Raw genomic sequence first — 27,640 nt, forward strand, 5'->3', positions numbered from 1 at the left:
GACCAACTATCCTGATTGAGATCAACTAATTCAACGTAAAATGAGGATCTAATGTGGGTCCAATGTCTCTGATCTCTATTTCGACAGTTGTATACCATTTTAACCAAAAAGCACCTTTGCAAAGTTTCAAACATGTGCTTGCACCAAGCAGGTGGCCAGTCGTCTTATTTGTTTGCTTGTAAGCACAGGTTAACATCAGTAGAACCATTTCATAAAAGTACTTCAGAAATATGCCTGCATTCTGAATAGCAATGTCCTGTTTAATATCCTTATTTCAATTAATTAGATAAGTTCAGTTCAATAAGGCTACATTTTGTGGTAAAGATTAATGTTATAGATTAGTTATTAATGCTCAATGTTACCAGCAAGTTCAACACAGAGATGTGAATATGAGTCTCTGATACTTGCTGGCTGATTTACCCAGCTCCACCATTTGCTTGACATCTAACTCTTTATCTCCCCATTATTTCTAGGAATTTGGTGGATTCTTGTGTTAACCTGCTCCAGAAAGTTAGCCTAGGACACATTTATTCTGAACAAACCATGACAAACAATAAGAAAGATTTTAATTTCACAAAAATAAAACAGACAGACACACAATTATCAAAGACTCTTAAACTTGCACTATAAACACTTTATTGATTAGAGCTGAGTAACTTATGATTGTAATGGAGCATTGACTACACAGTGTCAGGTGTGACATAAAGTCACTGGCTCACCTCTGAGGTGGTGCTTCTTAAACACTTCATGATTGGCTTTCCATTAATCAAATTTACTTTTAATACTGGCATGAACTATTAAACAAAAAGACATTCCTGCCAGTAGTGACTAAGTTATGTCATGTGTTGATTTCTTTGGAGCGAACTTTCATCTCAGATAGTTTGCAGTGGCTTTCTTGGATGTAAGTGGAGTCCTGGTGATGATCAGGGAATGAAAGGAAGCATTAAATGTCATCAAGGTGTTCTCCAAGCTTTTGCACAGCTGACGACTGGCAGAATGTTTTTTGCGTATTAACTGTGTAGCTGCTGTTCTTTCTTTGCAAAGGCCTGGCTCTGAGCTGTGCTTGGTTTGACTCTGTTCCTCTGAAGACACTCCAGTTGAATGGTTGCTTGGCTGTTGATTATTTTTAAGTCTAGCCTTGGCAGAACTCAGGTGCTGTACTAGCGAAATTTCCGGGAGTGGCCTTTGTGAGAGCAGTGACCTAAACCTCTGAGTTTCTTTTGTGTGATTTAGAGTAGAATCTAACGTTGGTATAAACTCTAAACTAGTCAGAACCTTTATCTGGGGCCTGTTGTCAGCCTTTTGAGGCCGTTTAAGAATGGTTGCTCTCTCCGAAATTCTGTATTCAAGCCTTGCCTTAAATCTCTTCTCAAATGGCTCTTTTGGGGAACCATTATAAAGGAGGACAAATTCTCTCTGTGCCTCAAGCGGCATGATGTACAGTCCTCTAGAACACTTTGTGAAGATCTCAAATATCAGATCTAATAGCAGAGAGAAAGAAAGAGAAGAAAACTCCAATTGAATAGCTATTCCATTATTCATAAATAAATATTTATTTGCATCCTTCAGCTTCTGTCAATTTGTACAAATATTCTTCTGTAACTCTACATAAAGATAGAAATTTCCATCTTACCAAGAGCTTCATTTATTACTTTGGGAATGACTGATTTGAGAATTTCACAATTCATCTGTAAAGATGGGTTTGAGTTGATCTCAAGCAACCAGACCTGTAAAGCAGATCAAAAAGAACGTGTCAACCCTTTGAATTCAATTTTCATTTAACCTCAAGTCATAGAAATCATTTCCAGATGTTTGTCCCATGGTTTAAGTACATAACTGAGCCAGGCAGATCAAAAGAGAGAGAGAGAGAGTGAGTGAGTGAGTGAGTGAGTGTGTGTGTGTGTGTGTGTGTGTGTGTGTGTGTGTGTGTGTGTGTGTGATAGAGAGAGGGAGACAGATAAACAGGTTGGTCAATTCTTTATCTCTCATTAGGAGAAATATTTGGTTGCTCAAGGAAGTTTGTAGATCAACCAGTATGAAGCAAATTTTGAAGGAACACTGGTGCAGAATTAGTTGATTTCACTTAGGTTTGGCCAGGGAGAGGAAGAAATGAACCACTTCAGTTTCTACAGGAAAGGTTCATTTAGATTCCTGACATCTGCTCCTGGTCGATTTCTACATGACTGTATTGGAATGAACAGATGTCAGTTAAGAAAAGTTTTGTTCTGAAGTTGTCAATGATTGTGAAGCCATGTTCTCCCATTGAACAAGATTATGTGGTTTGGACAGGAACCCTGACATTGTGCTTCTGACCCCCACACTGTAACCTTCCCTCCCTGTTTAAGGTTGGTGGTGGGGTGCTTACTGATGATGTCACAATGCTGCAAGACCTGACAATAAACACAGAGAATGCTGGAGAAACGCAGCAGGTCTGGCAGCATCTGTGGAGAGAGAAACAGAGTTCAGTACGACTTTCTTCATTTGGTCAAAATGAAACAAATGTTTGAAAAGTAAAACGCATCAATAGATAATTATCTTGCTATTTACAATCAATCAGTAGGGTGAAATGGATATCAAACACAACTTTAACTATGATAAACCATTAATCTCGGCCCATACAATGTCTTATAGACAATGCTATGCCCCACAAAGATGTTGCAGTGTTCCAGAGTTGTTGCCAGATCCTTTCACCATCTCTCCCTCCCTTCAGTCGCAGTTTTATTTTCACTCTTTGGAACTTTCAAACATTTGTTACTTTGTGATACAGTACCTCTTGTTTCTTTCATTCTCTTCAGTTCTGTTACTGGCCCACACCATAAACTTGCACAATCAGCAGTGCTTTCTCAATAACAATACATTACAAATCATGAAAAACGTCACAAGCACAACAGGAATTAGAAAGAGGATGCATAGTATTGTCCACTGATGAAAGTCAGATCTTGCATCCATTTGGAATCTTATACAATTTTCGGACATTTCAAAGCAATTCTGAGCCAAGCATCACTTTTGGAGAGTAACCACTGACATGATGTATAAATAGAGAGACATAAATATAGCCAGGCCCCTTACTGAACCAGCGAAATAACGTTTTTATCTCCACATGTACTTCTCCCCTAAAAGTAAGAATTCAAACTTCAGGTGAGATTCTGACAAGGTGCGTGTATTGATATTCACTACCAGAAATTCTCTTTTAGTAAGGGACTATTACTTGGGAAAATGCTATACTGACAGAGTTTGTGCGAAGATTTGTAGCTCGGGGGCTTGTTGTAGTGGTTCTGTTCGCCGAGCTGGAAGTTTTTGTTGCAAACGTTTCGTCCCCTGGCTAGGCGACATCATCAATGCTTTGGAGCCTCCTGCGAAGCGCTTCTTTGATGTTTCTTCCGGTATTTATAGTGGTCTGTCCTTGCCGCTTCCTGTTGTCAGTTTCAGCTGTCCGCTGTAGTGGTTGGTATATTGGGTCCAGGTCGATGTGTTTGTTGATGGAGTTTGTGGATGAATGCCATGCCTCTAGGAATTCCCTGGCTGTTCTCTGTCTGGCTTGCCCTATGATAGTGGTGTTGTCCCAGTCGAATTCATGTTGCTTGATGTCTGTGTGTGTGGCTACTAGGGATAGCTGGTTGTGTCGTTTCGTGGCTAGTTGATGTTCATGTATGCGGATTGTTAGCTATCTTCCTGTTTGTCCTATATAGTGTTTTGTGCAGTCCTTGCATGGTATTTTGTACACTACATTAGTTTTGCTCATGTTGGGTATCGGGTCCTTCGTTCTAGTGAGTTGTTGTCTGAGCGTGGCTGTTGGTTTGTGTGCTGTTATGAGTCCTAAGGGTCGCAGTGGTCTGGCTGTCAGTTCAGAAACGCTCCTGATGTATGGTAGTGTGGCTAGTCCTTTGGGTTGTGGCATGTCCTCGTTCCGTGGTCTTTCTCTTAGGCATCTGTTGATGAAGTTGCGCGGGTATCCGTTTTTGGCGAATACATTGTAGAGGTGTTCCTCTTCTTCTTTTTGCAGTTCTGGTGTACTGCAGTGTGTTGTGGCCCTTTTGAATAGTGTCCTGATGCAGCTTCGTTTGTGTGTGTTGGGATGGTTACTTTCATAGTTTAGGACTTGGTCTGTGTGTGTTGCTTTCCTGTATACCTTTGTGGTGAATTCTCCGTTCGGTGTTCTCTGTACTATCACGTCTAGGAATGGGAGTTGGCTATCCTTTTCTTCTTCTCTTGTGAATCGGATTCCTGTGAGTGTGGCGTTGATGATCCGGTGTGTTTTCTCTATTTCCGTGTTTTTAATAATTACAAACGTGTCATCGACATATCTGACCCAGAATTTGGGTTGAATTTGTGGTAGGACTGTTTGTTCTAACCTTTGCATAACTGCCTCTGCTATGAGTCCCGAGATTAGTGATCCCATGGGTGTTCCGTTGATTTGTTCATATATCTGGTTGTTGAATGTGAAGTGTGTAGTGAGGCACAAGTCCAGCAGTTTAAGTATGCCGTCTTTGTTGATAGGTTCCGCGTCCTGTTTTCTATTCTGTATGTCCAGTAGGTTGGCTATTGTTTCTCTGGCTAGGGTTTTGTCAATCGAAGTGAACAGTGCCGTCACGTCGAATGAGATCATGGTTTCTTCTTTGTCTATGTGTATATTTCTGATGATGTCCAAGAATTCTTGTGTTGATTGTATGGAGTGTTTGGATCCGCTGACCAGGTGTTTCAGTTTCTGTTGTAGTTCTTTGGCCAGTTTGTATGATGGTGTCCCTGGTAGTGATACTATGGGTCTGAGTGGGATGTCTGGTTTGTGTACTTTAGGTAGTCCATAGAATCTGGGGGTGTTGTTGCTTTCTGGTTTCATTCTTTGTAGGTCAGCTTTGGTTATCTGTCCGTTTTTTTTGTAGATTCCTTAGTGTGTTATTTATTCTATTGGTGAGTTGTGGTGTAGGGTCAAATTCCTTCATTTGGCAGGGGTTGGTGTCTGCGAGTAGTTGTTGCGCTTTTTGGATATAATCTGATTTATCTAGGATGACCGTCATTCTGCCTTTATCTGCTGGTAGTATGATTATGTTCTTATCATTTCTTAGTGCTTTCAGTGCTTCCCTCTCCTTGGTGTTGAGGTTATGTGTTTGTCTTTTTCTTATCATCATAGGATGAACAGACAGCCAGACTACTGCGACCCTTAGGACTCATAACGGCACACAAACCAACAGCCACGCTCAGACAACAACTCACTAGAACGAAGGACCCGATACCCAACATGAGCAAAACTAATGTAGTGTACAAAATACCATGCAAGGACTGCACAAAACACTATGTAGGACAAACAGGAAGATAGCTAACAATCCGCATACATGAACATCAACTAGCCACGAAACGACACAACCAGCTATCCCTAGTAGCCACACACACAGACATCAAGCAACATGAATTCGACTGGGACAACACCACTATCATAGGGCAAGCCAAACAGAGAACAGCCAGGGAATTCCTAGAGGCATGGCATTCATCCACAAACTCCATCAACAAACACATCGACCTGGACCCAATATACCAACCACTACAGCGGACAGCTGAAACTGACAACAGGAAGCGGCAAGGACAGACCACTATAAATACCGGAAGAAACATCAAAGAAGCGCTTCGCAGGAGGCTCCAAAGCACTGAGGATGTCGCCTAGCCAGGGGACGAAACGTTTGCAACAAAAACTTCCAGCTCGGCAAACAGAACCACAACAATACTGACATAATTGTGAGCTGTGAGCTGTATTAAGAGACAAGAATTCATTATATAAAGTATTCAGTTCTTTGTTTGTGTTATTATTTTGTGGTAGGGCCTTTGAACAATAGACAAAATATTGGTTAAAGTATAAGCGAACAAACAATTAGATATTGAATTTTAAAGCAACAGTCATTTGTATCATTGTAGTCCACTATGGCATGTCCAGAAGGCTGAATCATTCTGGGATAGGATAGGCACTTTGTAGGATAGCCACTCCCCCTGAGATTACCTGATGCAATTCTGAGTTTGGATCATTCAATTACATTCTCACATAAACTTCAGGAAAGGGAAAATGAGGTGTCAACCAGATGAAGCTTCCAAACAGGGCAACTTGTGTCTCAAATAGCACAAGGAGCAAATGATAGCAAATGGGATTAGGTCTAAGCTCTGCAGTCCTTGCCCCCTACAGCCGTGAATAATGGGAGACAATTAAACAACTCATGGAGGAGGATGCTTCACAAATATCCTCATCCTCAATGATGGAACATAGATATCAGTCTTCAGCCAATTTGGTTCATTCTATGTGAATTCATGAAATGGTTGGAGACACTGATACTGCTATTGGCCCTGACAATATTCTGGCAACAGTACTGAAGACTCCTGAACTTTCCCCTCCCCGAGTCAAACTGTTCTAGTGCAGCAACACTGTGCAACACTACCATCTACCCAACAATATGCAAATTGCCCAGGTATGCCCTGAACACAAAAAGCAGGACAAATCCCAACCCAACCAATTACTTCCCCATCAGTCTATTCTCGATTATCAGTAAAATGATGGAAGTTGTCATCAACAGTGTATTAAGGGACACCTGCTCAGCAATGACCTGCTCAGTGATACCCAGTCTTTGGGCAGCATGGCAGCTAAGTGGTTAGCACTGCTGCTTCACAGTGCCAGGGACTCAGCCTCAGTCGACTGTCTGTGTGGAGTTTGCACATTCTCCCCGTGTCTGTGTGGGTTTCCTGTGGGTGATTTGGTTTTCTCCCACAATCCAAAGATGTGCATATTAGGGTGTTGGCCATTCTAAATTGCCCAGAGTGTCCACGGATGTGTAGATTAGGTGCACTAGTCAAGGGTAAATATAGGATAATAGAGTAGGGGAATGGGTCTGGGCAGGTTACTCTTCAGAAGGTTGGTGCGGACTATTTGGGCTGATGGGCCTGTTTCCACGCTGTCGGGATTCTATGTTTCCATAATATGATTCCGCTAGGGTTCCGCTAGGGTTCCGTTAGCTCATGATCTCATTACAGCCTTGGTTCACACATGGACAAAAGATCTTAATTCCAGACGTGAGGTGAGAGCAAAGCTCTTGATACCTAGGCCATAGTTGACCAAGTGTGGTATCAAGGAGCCCTAGTAAAAGTAGAATCAATGGGAATCGGGGATGAACTCACTGGTGGTTAGAGACACACTAGACACATAGGAAAATGGTTGTGGTTGTTGGACATGAGTTATCTCAGCTTCAGGATATCTCTACAAGAGTTTCTCAGGGTAGTGTCTTAGCCCCAACCATTTTTAGCTGCTTCATCAATGATCTTCCCTCCACCATAAGGTCAGAAATGGGAATGTTAGCCAATGAATGCATAATGTTCAGCAGCATTCACAACACCTCTGACTGAAGCAGTCCATGGTCAAATGCAACAAGATCTGGACAATATCCAGGCTTGGAGGGACAACTTGCAAGTACCATTAGTGTCAAAAAATGCCAGGCTATGACCATCTCCATTAAGAAATGATCTAACCTCTGCTCCTTGATATTCAATGGTGTTACCATTACTGAATCCACCACTCTCAACATCCTTGAGATTATCATTGACCAGAAACAAAACTGGACTGGTCATAGAAACACAGCGGCTACAAGAGCAGGTCAGAGGCCAGGAATACTCATCTCCTGACTCCCCAAAACCTGCCCAACGTCTAAAAGGCATAAATCAGAAGTATGGATAGATGGGTGCAACTTCAACAACACTCAAGAAACTTGACACCATTCAAGACAAAGCAGCCCACTTGATTGGCACCAAATTCACAAGCATCCACTCCTGCCACCACCAATGCTCAGTAACAGCAGTGTGTACTATCTACAAAAGTTACTGGTACACTAATCATTCAGTTGGTCATTTCTGATAATCTGTTAGTGGCAGACTGCTTGACCCATCCATAGTACCTCTATTAACAGTTGCTGCTCTGTAATGTGATAGGTAAGTGGGTGACTGGGTAAGGTGAAAGGTCAGTGGGTAAGGTGATAGGTAAGTGGGTGAGTGGTTAAGGTGGCACATGGCTATTTGATGGGCTGAATGGTCATGTGACATGAGACTTGACCACCGACAGAAAACCCAAAGATCATGAAGGGTGGATTATTTATTTAATTGACATCAGATCATTACAAACAGGAAGAGAAATTAAGGAATAACAAGGAATTATTTATGGTGTACACATAGAACAAAGTCTGTGGTTTACATCGGGCTATTGAAGCCTTTGTATATCTACTCCCTTTCCCATCATCCCTCCATCCATTAAAGACCATATTATTTTCCACTGGGAGTCCGATCGACTATTCCAGCTGCCCTTCCTCAATGTCACCACCTGCTGGTGGAGGTCCTGGCAAACTGTTCAGCTACCTTGTTCAGTAACCCCCTGTCACTATCAGGCATCTGCTGCTGAAGATCCTGTTGCATTACTGTAACAGTATTGTGTTAAGTGGCAGATCACAGCCCATTCCTGTTCCTAATTTCTGTGTTTCCAACTCTATTACTATAGTAAACAGGACTTTGTGTCTGCTATTAAGGTGCTTCTCATCATCATAAAATGTAATATTTAGTGCTGCGTACTGAGTAATGTGAATACAATTTTATTTTACTGAGATTTTCAATAAAAAACATTTAGTCACGTTAATTTAGACACACTTCTATATATGAACATGTAGAGGGCGCCTCTGAATTTTGAATAGTGCTACTCTAAGTTAGACTTTTTATAAAAAGGTGGAGTATTTGACAATGTACCACAGAAGTAATCACACACATCACTTGTGCAATTTTAAACTATTTATTTTCTCTTTCTTGTGTTTTCACCACATATGTGAAAAAACTCTATACGAAAGTGTCATTGTCTGCAATCACTCACTCGTGTGTATGATTGTCAACATCTGAAATTCTATGTCAGTGGTCATGGGAGTGTGGGGTTGTAACTCCTCCAGTTAGACAACTTGTGTGGGATATATGCTAGTATCACACATCAGCAATCAAAAGGCAGATCCAATTCCATTGGCAAGCAAATCTCAACATCTGAGGATCTGCCTACTGTTGCAGCCTACATCCACCATCTCAGCTGTTAATATCACACAAATATCTTCTACCTGAGTCACCTTGAGAACTTGTTTTAGATTTTGCTTTTGTATGAGTATTGTACTACTGACATTATAAACAGTATAACACTGACCAGACTTCACTGGTCTTATAATGTGTCAAAGTCATGAAAGGCATTATATAAATAAAGCTTTCATTTCTTTAAATCTTATACAGACTGAGCAGAACATCTCTGCTGTTGTACTCTACCACTCTTGAAAAGCTAACGTTGCATTTGCCTTCCCAACTGCCAACTGAACCTATCTGTTAACCTGATGCAAATCCTGAACTAGGACTCCTAAGTTGCTTTGTACTTCAGATTTCTGAAAACATTCCCATTTAGAAGATAGTCTATGTGTCTATTCTTTATGTATAAGTGCTTAACCTCCCAATAACCCACATTATATTGCATTTGCCACTTCTTTGCCCACTCTCCAAGCCTGTCCAAGTCCTTCTGCAGCTTCCTTGCCTCCTCAACACTATCTGTCCCTCCACCAATCTTCATGTCATCTTCAAACCTAGCAACAATGTCCTCAGTTCCCATATCCACATTGTGAATATATAATGTAAAGTTATCCCAACAATGACCCTTGCAGAATTGCACTAGTCATTGCCTACCATCCTGAAAAAAATCCACTTTATCCTCACTCTCTGTCTTTAACACTTGTCCCTAACACCATGGCGTCTTATGTTATCTTGTAGCCTCTTGTCAAAAGCCTTCTGGAAATCCAACTGGCTCTCCTTTGACTAACTTGTTCGTTACCTTCACAAAGAATTAAAACAATTTGTCAGGCATGAAGAAGCCATGCCCATTCAGCACTATTTTACCATGTGATTCAAAGTATTGGCAATCTCATCATGGACTCTCAAATCTTACCAGGGTCTGAAGTCAGGCTAACTGGTCTTTAAGTTCCTGTCTTTTACCTCTTTCCCTTCTTATACAGAAGTGTTACATTAGCCATTCTCCAGTCCCCTGGGACCCTCTCTGATTCCCATGATTCCTGAAAGATCACCACCAGTACCGCCACAATTTCCTCAGCTATCTCCTTCATAACTCTGGGTATAGTCCATCTGGTCCAGGTGATATATCCAACTGCAGATTTTTCAGGATGCAGGTTTGCTCGCTGAGCAGGAAGGTTCATTTTCAAACGTTTCGACACAATACTAGGTAACATCTTCAGTGAGCCTCCAGATGAAGCATTGTTGATGATTCCTGCTTTTTACTTATATGTTTAGGTCCCTTTGGTTTGATGATGTCATTTCCTGTGATGTCATCTCCCACGGTGATGTCATTTTCTGTTCTTTTTCTCAGGGGGTGGTAAATCGGGTCCAGGTCCAAGTCTGATGACAGTTTACTTCCCTAAACTACATTAATGAACTAATTAGGTTTTTCTCACAACAGACAACGGTCTCATCATTAGATCATTATTTCCAGATTTTTTTCATTGAACTTAAATTCCATCATCTGCCATGGCAGGATTCGAACCCAGGTCCTGCATCTGCAAACTTCAGCGTACCCAAAACTCAGCAGTCCTTCTCCTAACTCGTGCAGTCTCATTCATCCATCAGTCTGCTTGCATCAAACTACACTGACCACAATGTCCTGATTTTGAAATTCTCAGCCTTGTTTTCCCTGATATATGATTCCTTATGTGGCTTGGAATTAAATTTTGTTTCATAACTCTCTTGTGATGCACTAGGCATTTTACCTTGTTAACAGGATTAAGTAACTTTAAGGTGCTGTTATCGTCCTTCACTAATGTCCTTAATCCCTGGCAATGTTTGGTTGAGCAGGGAATGGACGTGGTTATTCGGTAATCGAATGGCTGAGAAACCTCAAGCTAATATTTCTGGGCAGGTCCCATAGGATGTTGGATTGCCGAGGACCACTCTTCCACCTTTGTTCAAGCCACAGGCAAAACCGGAACTAGCTATAAATCCGACTTTACCATTACACATTATAAAATCAATTTTAAAATTGAGCTACTGTGATTTTTTTTGTGTGAATGAATGGTCATTTTGATTCTCTGTGTTTGTAATTTACTTTTCGAAACATTCACGGGACAAGGGTATTGGCAGCTTGGCCAGCATTTAGTGTCTATCCCTAATCGGAGTCAAGCACATTGCTGTGTGTCTGGAGTCACATGTAGGCCAGACCAAGTAAGGATGGCAGTTTCCTTCCCTAAAGAACATTAGTGAACCAAATGGATTTTCCAACAATTGACTCATGGTCATCAGTAGACTTTTAATTCCAGATATTCAAATTCCATCATCTGCCGTGACACAATTCAGATGCATGACCACAGAACATTACCTGGGTCTCTGGATTAACAGTCCCGCAATAATACCACTTGGCCATTGCCTCCCTATAAATTAAAAAGTACTATATTAGAAGGGGCAGTTTGGTCACAGACATATCTACCTGGAAAGGGTAGAGGCTGGAGGGCCGCTAAATTCTTGTTTGTCAGAATAAAGAATTATGATCTTTTACAACATCTTAATGAGTTTGCAAGTCTTTCAGTGTAACTAATACTTTGAATATCCACAAGATGGCAGCAAATAACTGCAATATTTACAAGGAACAATGCAAAGATACTAGGTAAAGTCACCGAAAGCAATTCATCAAAGAAATATGAATGCCATAAAGGAAAGGGAAGAGGAGAGGTCAAGGTAGGGAATCCCAGAGGCACCTGGAGACATGTGACAATGATGCAGGATGAGAAGCCAGAATAATTGGATGAGCTGCAGAGATCTCAAAGGATTGTGGAGCCAGACGTGATTACAGACATTTGGGGAGGGTGATTGGGGGCGATGGTGGCGTGATGGATTTGATAGAAGGATTTGAAAACAACGATGTGAATTTCAGTCACTTTTAAATGCGAGGTAGCATTCAAATGATCAGACGGTCATTCAAAGCTGCAGTTTCCGTTTGGTGCTGAATTTATTCTTGGCCAGCAGAGGACTGCTCCTGCCTATTTATCATGGCTATCTCTGACTCTGAGCTCCCTTTTGAGGGGATTATGCGAGGTAGCATATTTTACTGTGGCCAAGATTGAATGCCTCTGATGGTATTCACTGTACTTGTCATGGGCATGAGATTCTCACATGCATTTTCTGTCAGCTGTTTCTAGGCTAAAACCTTGATGCTGAATCTTTATAATAGTCATTAAATATTTAGCATACAAGTCTCTGTAGGCGCACCTGGCAAATTACTGTGGCACCAGAACACAGGCAAGCAACATCTGCCAGCCGCACTGATCAATGGATCTTGCTTATTAAGTGTGCCATTTTCTAATTGGTCAGTTCTGGAGTAGAAATCCTGTAACTGATTGCAGCTAGAAAAATACGTTTTTCAACACCCTCAACTTTACCCAAAGGCTCTTAGACACCCCACAAATGCATCAAATTCTTGGGTCGGAGGTCATGTGTTGACCACTCTGAGAACATGGCACACTGTTGTCAACGATCCTGTATTAGTTGACATTATTATGTTCTTCCCTTCAACATAAACATATCAGTTGCTTTATTCTTGATATTCAGCCAATGCTGCTACTAGCAATGTTAGATATTTCTCCTTGGTTTCTCTGGGATGTGGAAATCTACACATACACGTATTGTTGGCTCCTTATCCTAAGGCTCCTCCACTCCTTTATGTGTATCAGTGTACTTCAGAATACTAAATACAGGTCTTTACTGGAGTGTCTAAAATCTCTATCCTTCATAGATCTTTTGAGTGCCATATAGAACATAGAACAGTTCAGCACAGCAACGGCCCTTTTGCCCAAGATGCTGTGCCAAACATGGTGTCAAATTAAACTAATCCCTTCTGCCGGCCCTTGGCGCATATCCCTCCATTTCTTGTATATTTATGTGTTATCTAAAAGTCCCTTAAATGCCCCTATCTTATCTACTTCCATCACCACTCCTGGCAGCATGTTCTAGACTCCTACCACTTTCTGTATAAAGCTCCTGTCCCTCTCATGTCCTTTGAATTTCCCCGCTCAACTTAAATACACGTTCCCCAATATTAGACAGTTCAACTCTGGGAAAAAGGTCTGACCGTCAACCCTATCTATCCATGACATAATTTTATATACATCTATTATGTCTCTTCCCAGCTTCTGATGCTCCAGAGAAAACAACCTGAGTTTTTCTTCTCTCTCCTTACAGTTCATATCTTCTAATCCAGGCAGAATCCTGGTAAACCTCTCCCTCTCCAAATCTTCCACATTCTCTCTGTAATGTGGTGATCAGAATTGAATGTAATACTCTAAGTGTGGCCTAACCAGTTTTATAAGGCTTCAACATGACGTTCTGACTCTTGTACTCAATTCCCTGACCAATAAGGGCAAGCATGTCGTATGTCTTCTTTACCATCCTATCTATTTGTGTGGCCACTTTCAGGGAGCTATGGACTTGATCCCCAAGATCCCTCTGTGCATCAATGCTGTTCAGGGTCCTGCCATTAACTGTATACTTTTCCTTAGCATTTGATCTCCCAATGTGCAGCACCTCGCACTTCTCTGGATTAAACTCCATTTGCCATTTCTCTGCCCATAACTGCAACTGATCCATATCCCACTGTATCCTATCTTCTTCCAAACTTCCCTACCAATGTTAGTGTAACATCATCAGTTGCATCATTATCATTTGTATATTGCCTTATTAATGATTTGAGTTCATTTCTTGAAGACTATTTAAGACTATCTATTTAATATGATCGTTACTGCTTCAGACTGACCAACAAGATGATACAACTAATTCTGTCAAGGAATGTTGTGATTGTTTAAGACACATCCCTGCAAAGGTACACACAGATCATACACATCATCCACCTTTTTGATGTCTGAAAGTTTTCCCCTCAAAGAACTTACCATCCTTACCTGGGCTCTGGCCTACATGGAGAAAGTGAGGTCTGCAGGTGCTGGAAATCAGAGCTGAAAATGTGTTGCTGGAAAAGCGCAGCAGGTCAGGCAGCATCCAAGGAACAGGAAATTCGACGTTTCGGGCATAAGCCCTGATGAAGGGCTTATGCCCGAAACGTCGAATTTCCTGTTCCTTGGATGCTGCCTGACCTGCTGCTCTTTTCCAGCAACACATTTTCAGCTCTGGCCTACATGCCAAAACAACAAAATAACTTAGTGTCTGAATTTTTAAAATTCAGAGCAATAAATTAACAAATTTCTGAAACCTATTGGCAATATGTTTATCTGCCCAGCTTTATTGTTCGTTATTCATTCATGCAATATGGCCATTACAGGTGACTGCTGCCTCACAGCGCCAGGGACCTGGATTTGATTCCTGCCTTGGGTGACTGTCTGTGTGGAGTTTGTACATTCCCCCGTGTCTGCGTGGGTTTCCTCCCATAATCCAAAGATGTGCAGGTCAGGTGAACTGGCCATGCTAAATTGCCCATAGTGTTAGGTGCATTAGTCCGGGGTAAATATAGGGGAGGGGACTGCGTCTGGGTGGGCTACTCTTTGGAGGGTCAATGTTGTTCCAAAGGGCCTGTTTCCATGCTGTAGGGAATCTAATCTAAACTAATTATTGCCCATCTCTAATTGCTCTAGAGAAGGTGGTGTTGAGCTGTCTTCTTGAATCATAGGATATAGCGACACTGACAGTGCTATAAGGGCGCGTGTTCCAGAATTTTGATCCAGAGACAAGAAGTAACACAATATAGTTACAGGTCAGGAAAGTGTGTGGAATGGAGGGGAATTTGCAGGTGATGGTGCTTCCATGCATTTGCTGTTCTTGTCCTTTTGGGTGGTGGAGAGCATGGTTTGAAAGATCCTGTCACAAGACCCTCGATGTGATAGCACAGTGCATCCTGTAGATGGTAAATGTGCAAAAAGTGACGAAAGCAGCGAATGATGAACAAAGTAGATGGGATCCCAGTTAAGAAGGCTGCTTTCTCCTCAATAATGTCAAACCTCTTAAGTATTGTTACAGCTGCACCCATCCAGGTGAGTGTATGAAGTAGAAGGCTGTTTGCACCTGCATGAGTATCGCACAGCTCTCAGGGGAGACAATACTTAGTGATATTATCACTGGATTTTTAATTCAAAAACCCAGAGAATGTTCTGAGGACATCGGTTTGAATCCCACCATGGCAGACGGTAGAATTTGCATGCAATAAAAATCAGGAATTAAGAGTCCAATGATTGTTAATTGTCAGGAAAAACTCATCTGATTCACTAATGCTCTTTAGAGAAGGAACCTGCCATCCTTACCTGGGGTCTGGCCTACATGTGACTCCAGACCCACAGCAATGTGGATGACTCTTAACTGCCCTCTGGGCATTAGAGGTGGCCAATGAATACTGGGTTAACCAGCGATGTCCTCATCCTGTGAATGAATAAAATTCTCCCTGCATATTTTGAGCATATAACTGGATGGTGACAGAAGCTTCTGCTGTTACCACTCTGCTGGTGCATACATTGAAGTAAACAATGTTAAATGTCACCACTTTGAGTGTCAATATGCTGGTCAACCTTATTATATGATTGTGTAGTTTGTCTAGATATTTCATGGATCTTGTTTTGCTGTTATTTGGTATGTGCTCCTGCTTGCTTAGATGCTGGACCTGCCTGACACCCATTTCTGAGTTCTCATAACATTGAAACATTTGTTTTGGGTTTTGTTTTCTGCAATGGCATTTCCAATATCCTTTGCTACCCCATACCTTGCGTACCATATTAAAAGCTGGGTAGTTTCTGGGCACATTAATGAGGCTCCAATGCCTACACTTCTTGCTAAGCCTACCTCAGTTGGTTATTTGGTAATTAGGGGATGTATCAGGCAAAGCCTCTAGATTCTGCCCATGGCTTTGTATTTCTATCTGTTTTACTGTTGTACTTCCATGGTGTAACCTTATATTGTGCTGGGCCATCTTGTCTTTTTGAAACTTTTCCACTGGGGAGAAGTTATGACAAACTTAATTATTGTGTTGACTAGCTTTGCTGCTGAGAAATCATGAAGGTATGACTTGTCTCTGCAAATACTTCTAAATTAGTCTACGGCCTTTGTCAGCTGATGTCCGAAGGACAGGGATTCCTGATGGAATATTCTGAATTTGAGCTTTACTCGTCATTAATCTTTGAGAGTTAATCATATTGTTTCTGGATTTTTAAGGTGCTAATCGGACAGACCCAATGTGTCTAATCTGTGAGACCTTCATTGCCTATAGCAATTTGAATCTTAATGACTTGTTGACCTGCTTTCAGACCAGAGAGCACCCATTAAGAGGATCGAGATCAGACAGGGTCAGAGGCTTGTCATAGGTGAGTGAAGGTACTCATGGGAGAGGGGTGATGGCTGAGGGATCAAGGGAGTACACCCCTTTTCGATGCTGGGACCTGCTGTCAAGCAGTGAGTCCCTGTGAATGAGGGATCTCCACCTTGAAACTCAAACCTGACTTTGCTTCTTGAGCTCCCCACACAGCGACTGTGCCAGCCAACGCAGGTTGACTACCATTAGAAGTATGACGAAGCCTATTAGTGGATATTAACTGTTCACTTAAGAGCGTTAATTGAGCTTTGAGGTAGGAAGACATTCCAAGAGAATTCCAGACCGAGAGTTTATTGAGACTGAGGTGCGATGGCAACAGGATCTTTACTCTCAACCAAATAATGATCCGGCTGCCTCCAAACGGGGAGGGAATTAATATCTTCTTTTATTAATTTATGGCAATTGACCAGCATTGGTGAGGCCAATGTTTATTGGAGTAGGTGGCTGTGAGTTGCCTTTGTGAACCACTGTGTCCCATTTGGGACACCATCTGCCAAAGCTGCACTTTTCCATTTTCAGACAAACAAGGAATTCAAGTTCAAATATCGGGACTCTCAGCCATTTGAAACTAGTTATTCCTATTTGGTAGGTTTAGTTAATTCTTGTCCAAGATACTTTCATCAACATCCTTGGAGAGAGGAATAGATGCAATAATAATGTAAAACAATACCCTTTGCCTCTGAGTGTCAAACTAAATGGGAAGAAAGTTTAGGATGGATTTTTCTCTTTGCTGCACTTGGAGAATGTTCACTTGGAAACTGTGGGGCAATATCTGTCATACTCTCTTTCTGAATAGTGCCCTTAATGACGTGTAATTAATCAAATCCAACCCAACAACTGGATTGGAAAATCACCAACTGCTTGTTTTCCGCTAACTCGCAGGTCATTCTGATTGGGACACATACCAGTGACTTCCATCACCACAACGTCCTGATCAAACACGATCATGGGAGTGGCATCGCTGTGAGGGCAGAGTTTGAAGAAAAAGGTGCCATATCGTCTTCTCAGGTAATCAGGAAAGAGCAATATAGTTGGTCTAGCCAGCACTACCCAAGTCCCAAAGAGAAACAAGAGAAAGAGCTCCTCTTGAAGATGTAGGTAGTGAGGAAAGAGATCAATGTGAGACTGATACAGTTGGGAAAAGGAGCAAGTCAAACAGTCAGGGCAGGCAGGAACAAAGCAGAGAACAAAGTAGGATAAATAAATTAAACTGCATTTATTTCAGTGCAAGAGGCCGAACAGGGAAGGCATATGAAGTCAGGGTATGGTTAGAAACATGGGACTGGGATATCATAGCAATTACAGAAATGTGGTTCAAGGATGGAGAGGACTGGCAGCTTAATGTTCCAGGATACAAATACTACAGGAAGGATAGAAAGGGAGGCAAGAGACGAGGGGAGTGGCATTTTTAATAAGGGTTTAGCATTATGGCTGTACTTAGGGAGGATATTCCTGGGAATACATCCAGGGATGTTATTTAGTGGAACTGAGAAATAAAAAAGGGATCACCACCTTATTGGGATTGTATTATAGACCTCCTAATAGTCAGAGGGAAATTGAGAAAGAAACTTGTAAGGAGATCTCAGCTATCTGTAAGAATACTAGGGTAATTATGGTAGGGGATTTTAACTTTCCAAACATCGATTGAGACTGCCATAATGTTAAGTGTTGAGATGAAGAGGAATTTGTTAAGTGTGTACAAGAACATTTACTGATTCAGTACGTGGATGTACCTACTAGAGAAGGTGCAAAACTTGACCTATGGGAAATAAGGCAGGGCAGGTGACTAAGGTGTCAGTGGGGGAGCACTTTGGAGCCAGCGACCATAATTCTATTTGTTTTAAAATAGTGATGGAAAAGGATAGACCAGATCTAAAAGTTGAAGTTCTAAATTGGAGGAAAGCCAGTTTTGACAGTATTAGGCAAAAACTTTCAAAAGTTGATTGGAGGGCAGAAGAATGCAAATATGGGAACAGCTAGAAAATGGGAAGCCTTCAAATATGAGATAACGAGACTCCAGAGATGGTATATTCCTGTTAGGGTGAAAGGCAAGAATGGTTGGTGTAGGGAATGCTGGACAACTAATGAAATTGAGGTCAAAATGTGTAGTGCTGGTAAAGCACAGCCGGTCAGGCGGTGTCCGAGGAGCAGGGGAGTCGACATTTCGAGAATAAGGCCCTCATCAGGAATTGTTGATGGAGACCTTATGCTTGAAACGTCGACTCTCCTGCTCCTCAGATGCTGCCTGACTGCCTGTGCTTTTCCAGCACCACACTTTTTGACTCTGATCTCCAGCATCTGCAGTCCTCATTTTCTCCTTGAGATGTTTTACTGAAGAAAAAGAAGGAAGCATATATCAGGTATAGTATAGACCACAGAGATTGAGTGAATCCTTATATTAAGAGTGTAAAGGCAGTGGATGTGTACTTAATAGGGATAACAGGAGGGCAAAAAGGGGCTATGAGATGGCTTTGGCAAATAGGATTGAGGAGAATCCAAAGGAATTTTATAAATATATTAAGGACAAAAGGGTAACTAGGGAAAGAATAGGGCCCCTCAAAGACCGGCAATACAGCCGCTGTATGGAGCCACAGGAGATCGGAGCGAAACTAAATGAGTATTTTGCATCAGTGTTTACTATGGAGAAGGACATGGAAAATATAGAATGTGGGAAATAGATGATGACATCTTGAAAAATGTCCATATTACAAATGAGGAGGTGCTGGATGTCTTAAAACGCATAAAGGTGGATAAATCCCCAGGATCTGATCAGGTGTACCCTATAACACTGTGAGAAGCTAGAGAGGTGATTGCTGGGCCCCTTGCTGAGATATTTGGATCACCAATAATCAAAGGTGAGGTGCCGGATGACTGGAGGTTGACAATGTGATGCCACTATTCAAGGAAGGTGGTAAGGAAAAACCAGGGAACTATCGACTGGTGAGCCTGACGATGGTGGTGGGCAAATTGTTGTAGCGAATCCTGAGGGACAGGATTCACATGTATTTAGCAAAGCAAGGACTGATTAGGGATTATCAACATGGCTTTTGTGTGGGAAATCATGTCTCACAAATTTGATTGAGTTTTTTTTGAAGAAGCAACAAAGAGGATTGATTAGGGCAGCGCAGGCGGACATGATCTACATGGAGTCAAAAAGTGTGGTGCTGAGAATGAGGGCTTATGCTCAAAATGTTGACTCTCCTATTCCTCAGATGCTGCCTGACCTGCTGTGGTTTTCCAGCACCCCACTTTTTGACTCTGATCGCCAGCATCACCTCATTGCAGTGACTTATATGGACTTCAGTCATATGACATTTGACAAGGTTCCTCATGGTAGACTGGTTAGCAAGGTTAGGTCTCATGGAATACAGGGAGAACTAGCCATTTGGATACAGAACTGGCTCGAAGGGAGAAGACAGGGTGGTGAGGATGAGTTGGATTTCAGACTAGAGGCCTGTGACCAATGGCGTGCCACAAGGATCGGTGCTGGGTCCACTGCTTTTCATCATTTATATAAGTGATTTGGATGTGATCATAGGAGGTCTAGTTAGTAAGTTTGCAGATTATACCAAAATTGGAGGTGTAGTAGACAGTGAAGAAGGTTATCTCAGAGTACAGCAGGATCTTGATCAGATGGGCCAATGGGCTGAGGAGTGGCAGATGGAGTTTAGTTCAGATACGTGTGAAGGGCTGCATTTTGGAAAGGCAAATCAGGGCAGGACGAATACACTTAATGGTAAGGTCCTGGGGAGTGTTGCTGAACAAAGAGACCTTGGGGTACAGGTTTATGGTTCCTTGAAAGTGGAGTTGAAGATAGATAAAATAGTGGAGAAGGCATTTGGTATGCTGTCCGTTATTGGTCAGAGCATTAAATATAGGAGTTGGGAGGTCATGTTGCAGCTGTTCAGGACATCGGTCAGGCCCCTTTTGGAATATTGTTTGCACCTTCTTGTCTCATCTTTTCTACAATTGTTATGTTTAGAGCCTTTCTTTAATCAACTTATTTCATATTTCTGCTCAATTTAGTAACTTGCTCTTTATTAGAAAGATGTTGTGAAACTTGAAAGGGTTCAGAAAAGATTTGCAAGGATGTTGCCAGGGTTGGAGTGTTTGAGCTACAGGGAGAGGCTGAATAGGCTGGGGCTGTTTTCCCTGGAGTGTCAGAGGCTGAGGGATGACCTTTATCGAGATTTATAAAATCATGAGGGGCATGGATAGGATAAACAGACAAGGTCTTTTCCCTGAGACTGTGGAGTCCAGACTAGGGGTCATAGGTTTAGGGTCAGAGGGGCAAGATTTAAAAGGGACCTAAGGGGTAACTTTTTCATGCAGAGGGTGGTACGTGTATGGAATGAGCTGCCAGAGGAAGTGGTAGAGGCTGTTACAATTACAACATTTAAAAGGCATCTGGATTGGTATATGGATAGGAAGGATTTAGAGAGATATGGACCAAGTGCTGGCAAACGGGTCTAGATTAGTTAGAATATCTTGTCAGCACAGAGAAGTCAGACCAAAGTGTCTGTTTCCATGCTGTACATCTCTTTGACTCTATGTAGCCTTCAAACCTCAAAAACTAGGAGGTTAAATTATATCATTGCAGAGTTTCAGATTACTGGTGTGGTATCTTCACTGAAGCTACCTCTACAATTGATACCATGAGAACCCCATGCAGGCAATTTTATCTTAAACTTCACCTTTTTGAGTAAGTCTGTAGCCATTCTCCACTATGTGTTGGTGTCCATCCCCTTATCTATATTCTTGTGTTTCCCCCAACCCCAAAATATACTGAAATATTTACTCATTTAAAGAGCTTGTTAAATGCAACAACATCAACCTGTGTTTATATATCATGTTTAAATTACTAAAAAATTTCAAGACTCTCAGTGACAGTTGCTGTTATTGTTTTATGCAGTGGTGCAGAAAAAAGGTGTCTTCTGAGGTAAACAGTTAAAATTAACAAAGCAGAAGCATAGTTGCTTAACGCTCATTAAGGTTGGTGTGCAATATCTTGGGCATAATGCCACAAACTTGTCACTTGGTTTCAAATGGTTTCCAACAGATTAAAAATATTTACGAGATGTTCAAGACTGTTTTTACAAGTAAACTATCACCAGATAACAAACATCAATAACATTCTAGCAAGAATTTGTGAATATTATTTCACTCTACTGATTGTGCTGGTCTCCAGGTTTATTAATCCAAACATTACGGATACAATAGCATGTGGAAGATTTGTACTTAAGAATAATTCTATGTGTTTTATGTGGATTTAAACACCATGGTGACAGTAACAACATTCCCACAAAGCAATCAACTGGTCTTTCCCTTGGTATTTAGCTTGGTAGCCATTTGGGATTTGTCTTTCAATTTTCAAAATTAATTTCACATATCTCGTTCATCAATTAATTTACAATTCTATCTCATGTCAATGTAGCAAAATTCCAAAATAAGTAATATGAAAAATCCAAGGTGGGACAACCAGCTGCCTGAAAGTGTTCATCAGAATCTTAATTATGCAGCATTACATTTGGGAAATGTCAAGATGTTGTTATGAAAGACTGAATTGCATTTATACAGCACCTTCTGCAACCTTGGAATATCCAAAGGTCTTTATAATCAATCACTGTTTGTAATGTAAGAAACATGGCAGCTCGTTTGCATGCAGCAAGCTCCTATAAGACTTATCAGTTCTGGGGAAATGTCACCAGACGCCTGAAAGATTAACTCTGATTTCTCTTCACAGATGCTGCCAGACCTGCTGAGGTTTTTCAGCAACTTCTGTTTTTGTTTCTGATTGAAAGCTTCCGCAGTACTTTTGATTTTCATTTAGCTCCTATAACCTGTTTGAGTCATGTTGGTTGAGGGATAAATGTTGATTAGAACACCAGATTGAATTCAATTGCTCTTCTTCAAATTGTGCCTTTGGATATTTTGCATCAACCTGAGAGGGCAGGCGAGGGTCATTGTTTAACAGCGTATCCAATAGGCTGTATCACCGACCGTGCAGCTTGGTACTACACTGATGTGTCAGATTTGATTATTCAGAGATTAGATTAGATTAGTTACAGTGTGGAAACAGGCCCTTCGGCCTAACAAGTCCACACCGACCCGCCGAAGCGCAACCCACCCATACCCCTACATTTACCCCTTACCTAACACTACGAGCAATTTAGCATGGCCAATTCACCTGACCCGCACATCTTTGGACTGTGGGAGGAAACCAGAGCACCCGGAGGAGACCCAAGCAGACACAGGGAGAACGTGCAAACTCCATACAGTCAGTCACCTGAAGCAGGAACTGAACCCAGGTCTCTGGCACTTTGAGACAGCAGTGCTAACTGCTGTGCCAACGTGCTGCCCACAACCACCATGCCACCCACAAATTATGGGATCAAATTTCTGGAGTGGGACTTGGATCCAACATCTTCCAAACCAGAGGCAACCAAGCTTAAAGAAGGCATCCTATTATGGCATATGGAAGAAATTTAGACTTAGACAAAGCATCTTTCTCCATAATTTGCCTGTAAAGACCACTTATTCATGAAGACAATTAGGACAATGAACATGTGACACTTTCTTACATGAAGCAGAAAGGATTCAGAATTTATGTACATGTTCCAAAGGCCTTTCACCTGAATGTACAGACTTCCATGGAAATAATATTTATCTTTCATGGGTTCACCTGTAAGATGCAGACTGTCAGAGAATTCTATTATGTAGTTTCATATTTTTACAGGCGGCACAGTGGCTCAGTGGTTAGCACTGCTGCCTCACGGTGCCAGGGACCTATGTTTGATTCCAAACTTTAGCGACTGCATGGAATTTGCACATTCTACTCATGACTGTGTGGGTGTCCAGTGGGCGCTCTGGTTTTCTCCCACAGTCCAAAGGTGTGTAGATTGGCCATGCTAAATTGCCCCATAGTGTCTAGGGATGTGCAGGATAAGTGGGTTAGCCATGGGAAATACAGGGATAGAGCGGGGTGCTCTTTGAAGGGTCAGTGCAGACTCAATGGGCCAGATGGCCTCTTTCCACACTGTTGGGATTCTATGATTCACATTCTCGGACTGAGACTATCTTGGAAAAAATGACGAGGGATCATTTTTAGTGATTCCAATATGCCTTTCAAAGGCACCTATAACTGTACAGGACATTATCATGACCTCTATTAATAACCCCGCAGATTTGGAGATGCCAGTGTTGGGTACCACAACCACCTGGTGAAGGAGCAGCGTTCCAAAAGCTAGTGCTGTTAGTCTATAACTTGGTGGTGTATGATTTTTAACCCCACGGAGGAGTACATTTAAAAAGGAAATCCAGAGTCCTGTGTAAAATGCCAAAAGATCTGCAGTACAGGACAGCAGACCAAAACAGCGGGAGTTAGGACCAGGCAGATCAGGAAGCAACTTACAGATGCTGCTGTGTTTAAGACTAGAATCCCTCTAAAGTCTAAGAGGAAGGAAAGGCTCAGTGCTGTTTTATGCTTTGAGGTACTGGAAATCCCATTACTGTCGACAGAAAAGGTGACAGCGATCAATACTGTCAATTTGGAATTTTGTTCTTTGTGGGTGCCTTCTCTTTCCTGGATCTCCCCTCTGACCTCACTTCAAGCTCAGGAGGTGCAATGTGGGCGGCACGGTGGCACAGTGGTTAGCACTGCTGCCTCACAGCACCTGAGAGAGACCCGAGTTCAATTCCCGACTCAGGCGACAGACTGTGTGGAGTTCGCACGTTCTCCCCGTGTCTGCGTGGGTTTCCTCCGGGTGATCCGGTTTCCTCCCACAGTCCAAAGACGTGCGGGTCAGGTGAATTGGCCATGATAAATTGCCCGTAGTGTTAGGTAAGGGGTACATGTAGGGGTATGGGTGGGTTGCGCTTCGGCGGGTCGGTGTGGACTTGTTGGGCCGAAGGGCCTGTTTCCACACTGTAAATCTAATCTAATTCTGCCGACAGTCATGAACCAAAAACAGAGCCAAGAAAGACTGCAAATGTAGAGAAAATCTCCTTTTGAATACAGTGTCATGTTAACTGAGGTCTACCCTCCTGCACTGTCGAAGTGTTATACTTTAAGTAATTAAAAAGAAACAGCCATTACGAATTGTAAATAAAAATGACATAACTGCAGATTCTGGGAATCAGAAACAAAAACAGAAATTGCTGGAAAAGCTCAGCAGGTCTCTGTGGAGAGAAAGAAGAGTTAATATTTTGAGTCCAGTGACCCTTCCTATAAAAATCTTATGTTCCTTCACTGAGTATTTGGTTGGGTTTTGTCAAGTAAGCTTTAAAATTTCTGATACAAGTATGGTTTTACAGGAGCCACTACTAGCATATCTGGCTAGATACTTAAGAGTTTAAAACTCCTATTTGTGTGAAAGGCTATCACTGAACTCCTGGTCTGCTCAGCTGTGTCTATGTTATCTGCTTTTCAGATTTATTAAAGCACTGCCCTATCCAGCTCAACCCTATCCATTGTCTTCCACAATTGTCATGTAAAAATGGACATCAATTCTTTCATCCTTTCCACCGCCAACCTCCCCCACCTCATTGTGAGGCAGACAAATTAATAATCAAACATTGGAATAATCTCAACCCTTCATTTCAGAACTGGCACTGTCGAAAAGCAAATGAAGGAACAAAGTCCTTTAATTAATCAGAAAGGATGTTTCAATGAACAGGTATCAGATCCTTCATTGTATTCTGGGATTACTCACTGTGCAGGGCTTACATACCAGTACCACAAGCAGCAATTTACTGAAACACGAGAGGTCTCTATTTCTAATTCATTGCCATTCCCTTTATTCCCATTCAATTACATGACAAGAGTATGCATTGTGTAGTGTTTTGCATACATTAATGCAATCCAAATAAATCCTGGCTAGGTCAGTGCTATGTTACACGCTGCCATCTGCATGTGTTTGATTGGTCTGGGCACTGCTAGGCAACTAATTTAGAAGCTACCAAAAAGAAAATGACTGTGACTAACGCAGACTATTGTCTCATTATTTTCTTTTAAAATGAAATCCTTCAATAAAAACCTGATAGTTGATATGCACCACAGCAGGTAAACCATACATGTATATTAAATGAGATTTTTTTTAACGACCACTACAGCTGCACAGTTTTGGATCATTTACATTGAATTACACTAAGCCAAGACATGAAGCAACCAATTGACAGAAAGATGAAACTAGGGTCTATGAAATATATACAGACATACGAATTACATGTAGAAGTAGGTCATTCAATCAGCCCATACCCCTCAGTGGGAAACAAAGTAATAATTGGAAATGAACACTGGAAATATTGGAGCTCCATTCTGAAGTATACAAAACTAGTCAGGCCAGGATATGCCATTCACAAGTTTTACTGGTCTTTCCTTCTGAGTGATCTGTTTGTGTTTCCAATTCCACATTTCCCTTAATGCTAACAAATATAAACACCTGCTTTTCAAATGGAGGCAAAAGCCTATCAACATTTCACAATGATAGTCGTGATACTGACATTTCTCTCATCCACAATGTTGTTTTTTTTTCTAACCTCTAAATTGCAAGCAATTGCTCTCTAACTAGCCTCAGGAATTTCTGTGAACATCCTGGGGCTTGCAATTTAGACAGAGTAGTCCCTCAGTAGCAGGATATTATATCCTCTTGAACACACCGTTAGTCTAAGTGATAATTATTTATTAAGAGTGTCTATCATAGTATACTGTCTTCAGGAATAAGTAGCAAGATTTCTCATAATATTTCTGCAGAGTTCAATTAAGGTCAAATTTAGAAATTTCAAAGCATTGAATAACTTGCAGTCGCTACACGAAAATCAGAATTTGGGGAGCATTACCTTTTTACAGTGAATACTATTGGAATATTCTTGGAAATGTGAAAGATGCTTGACACCTCTGTATTTATTGGATCACATGCAATGCTCTGATGTAGTACTGGCCCAGTTGTCTTTAGTGAGTGATCCAGCACAGGATGCCAAGGAAGTTGTGAAAGAGTTTTTTTCTCTCTCCTCCAAATTGACTGGAATAGTGAAGTTATACATTAAACCCTGAGATTGTAGAAAGATGTTTACTGCAAATCACAACAGCGTACGTTCCAGTTTTGGAAAGCTCATTACAGGGAGTTTGTGTCATTTCCAATATATGGTGAGACAAACATCATTAACAACAACTAGTCTTTATGTAATGCCTTGATGCATAGGGCTCTGGCCTGAAACATCAATTTTCCTGCTCCTCAGATGTTGCCTGGCCTGCTGTGCTTTTCCAGTAACACACTTTCAATGCATATTAAAATAGCCTGACATGTTTTACAGGCGCTTCATCAAAAGAAATTTAACACTGAACCTCATAAGATGACATATCGGCAGGTGACCAAACACCTTTAGAGAGAATCACAAAGCAGAGCAGTTGCAGAGTGGAAGAAGTTCAGGGTGGGAAGTCAAAAGTTTGGAGTATTGACAGCTAAAGGAGTAGCCAGCAAAGATGGGTGATAATAATGGGAAATGCACCACAGCTAAATTTGGGAGAGCATAGAGGTCTTAGCGGGATCACAAAAAAGGGGGGAGGGTTGCAAGGACAGGTCTTTTTCCTGTCTTGAGTTTTGACATAGTGTCACAAAGCTGGTCCTTTTTTGCTAAAAGCTGTCCCTTTTCTCAAGGATACTGTGTCCTTGGGTTTTTTTTCCGAGGGATCATAAATCCTTCCTGGTTCTGAAGTGACTAGTTTGGTACAGACATGAAAAAGGATTTTGAGAGGCCTTTTGTTTATACGTAAACAGATGAGACTTCAGGCCAAAGTGATCATGGTTTAGATGTGAACTGTATAATGAAAGGTGAGTGGTCATCTCTCTAAGTGGGCAGTTCAGTCCAGAACAAGGGAAGACTTCAGCTGTGTGGAAACAGACTCTTTCTCTCTCTCTCCTTCTGCCCTTCTAACTTCAACCTAGTAGCATTTGTTCCATTTTTTACTGTTTTTTTTAAAGGGATTTGCTTATTGGGACTGTTGTGTATATTCGGAATAGTATAATTAAGTCTAGTTTGGATAGACTGAGTTCTGTTGGGTTTCTTTATTCTGTTCTTTGTGTTTCATTGTGTAAATTTTGTGAATAAATTTTTGTCCGTTTTAAAACCTGGTAGTCAACCCAGCTAACTTACTCCGGGTAATTTTCACTGTACACTTACTGAATTAAATTGTAAAAGTTATAATCTGGGGTGTCTGCTTAAGAACATTTTGAGTGGTCTGGCTTAGTCTGTAAC

The 27,640-nt window shown here is 41.5% G+C and overlaps 1 protein-coding gene across 9 annotated transcripts in view; it reads right to left on the reverse strand.

The window, feature by feature from the left end:
- Positions 1-650: 650 nt before the first annotated feature.
- LOC132833495 (protein polyglycylase TTLL10-like) overlaps positions 651-27,640 on the reverse strand; it is a 205,285-nt gene continuing 178,295 nt past the window's right edge. For all 9 annotated transcript variants that reach the window (XM_060851811.1, XM_060851812.1, XM_060851808.1 and 6 more), the window contains 2 exons: positions 1,634-1,727; positions 651-1,481 (listed from right to left, as the gene is read on the reverse strand). In XM_060851811.1, coding sequence (XP_060707794.1) covers positions 868-1,481; positions 1,634-1,727 — 708 coding nt within the window. In that variant the 3' untranslated portion in view covers positions 651-867. The remainder of the gene's footprint in view (positions 1,482-1,633; positions 1,728-27,640) is intronic.

Source organism: Hemiscyllium ocellatum, chromosome 37 (genome assembly GCF_020745735.1).
Source record: "Hemiscyllium ocellatum isolate sHemOce1 chromosome 37, sHemOce1.pat.X.cur, whole genome shotgun sequence".
Lineage (NCBI taxonomy): Eukaryota > Metazoa > Chordata > Chondrichthyes > Orectolobiformes > Hemiscylliidae > Hemiscyllium > Hemiscyllium ocellatum.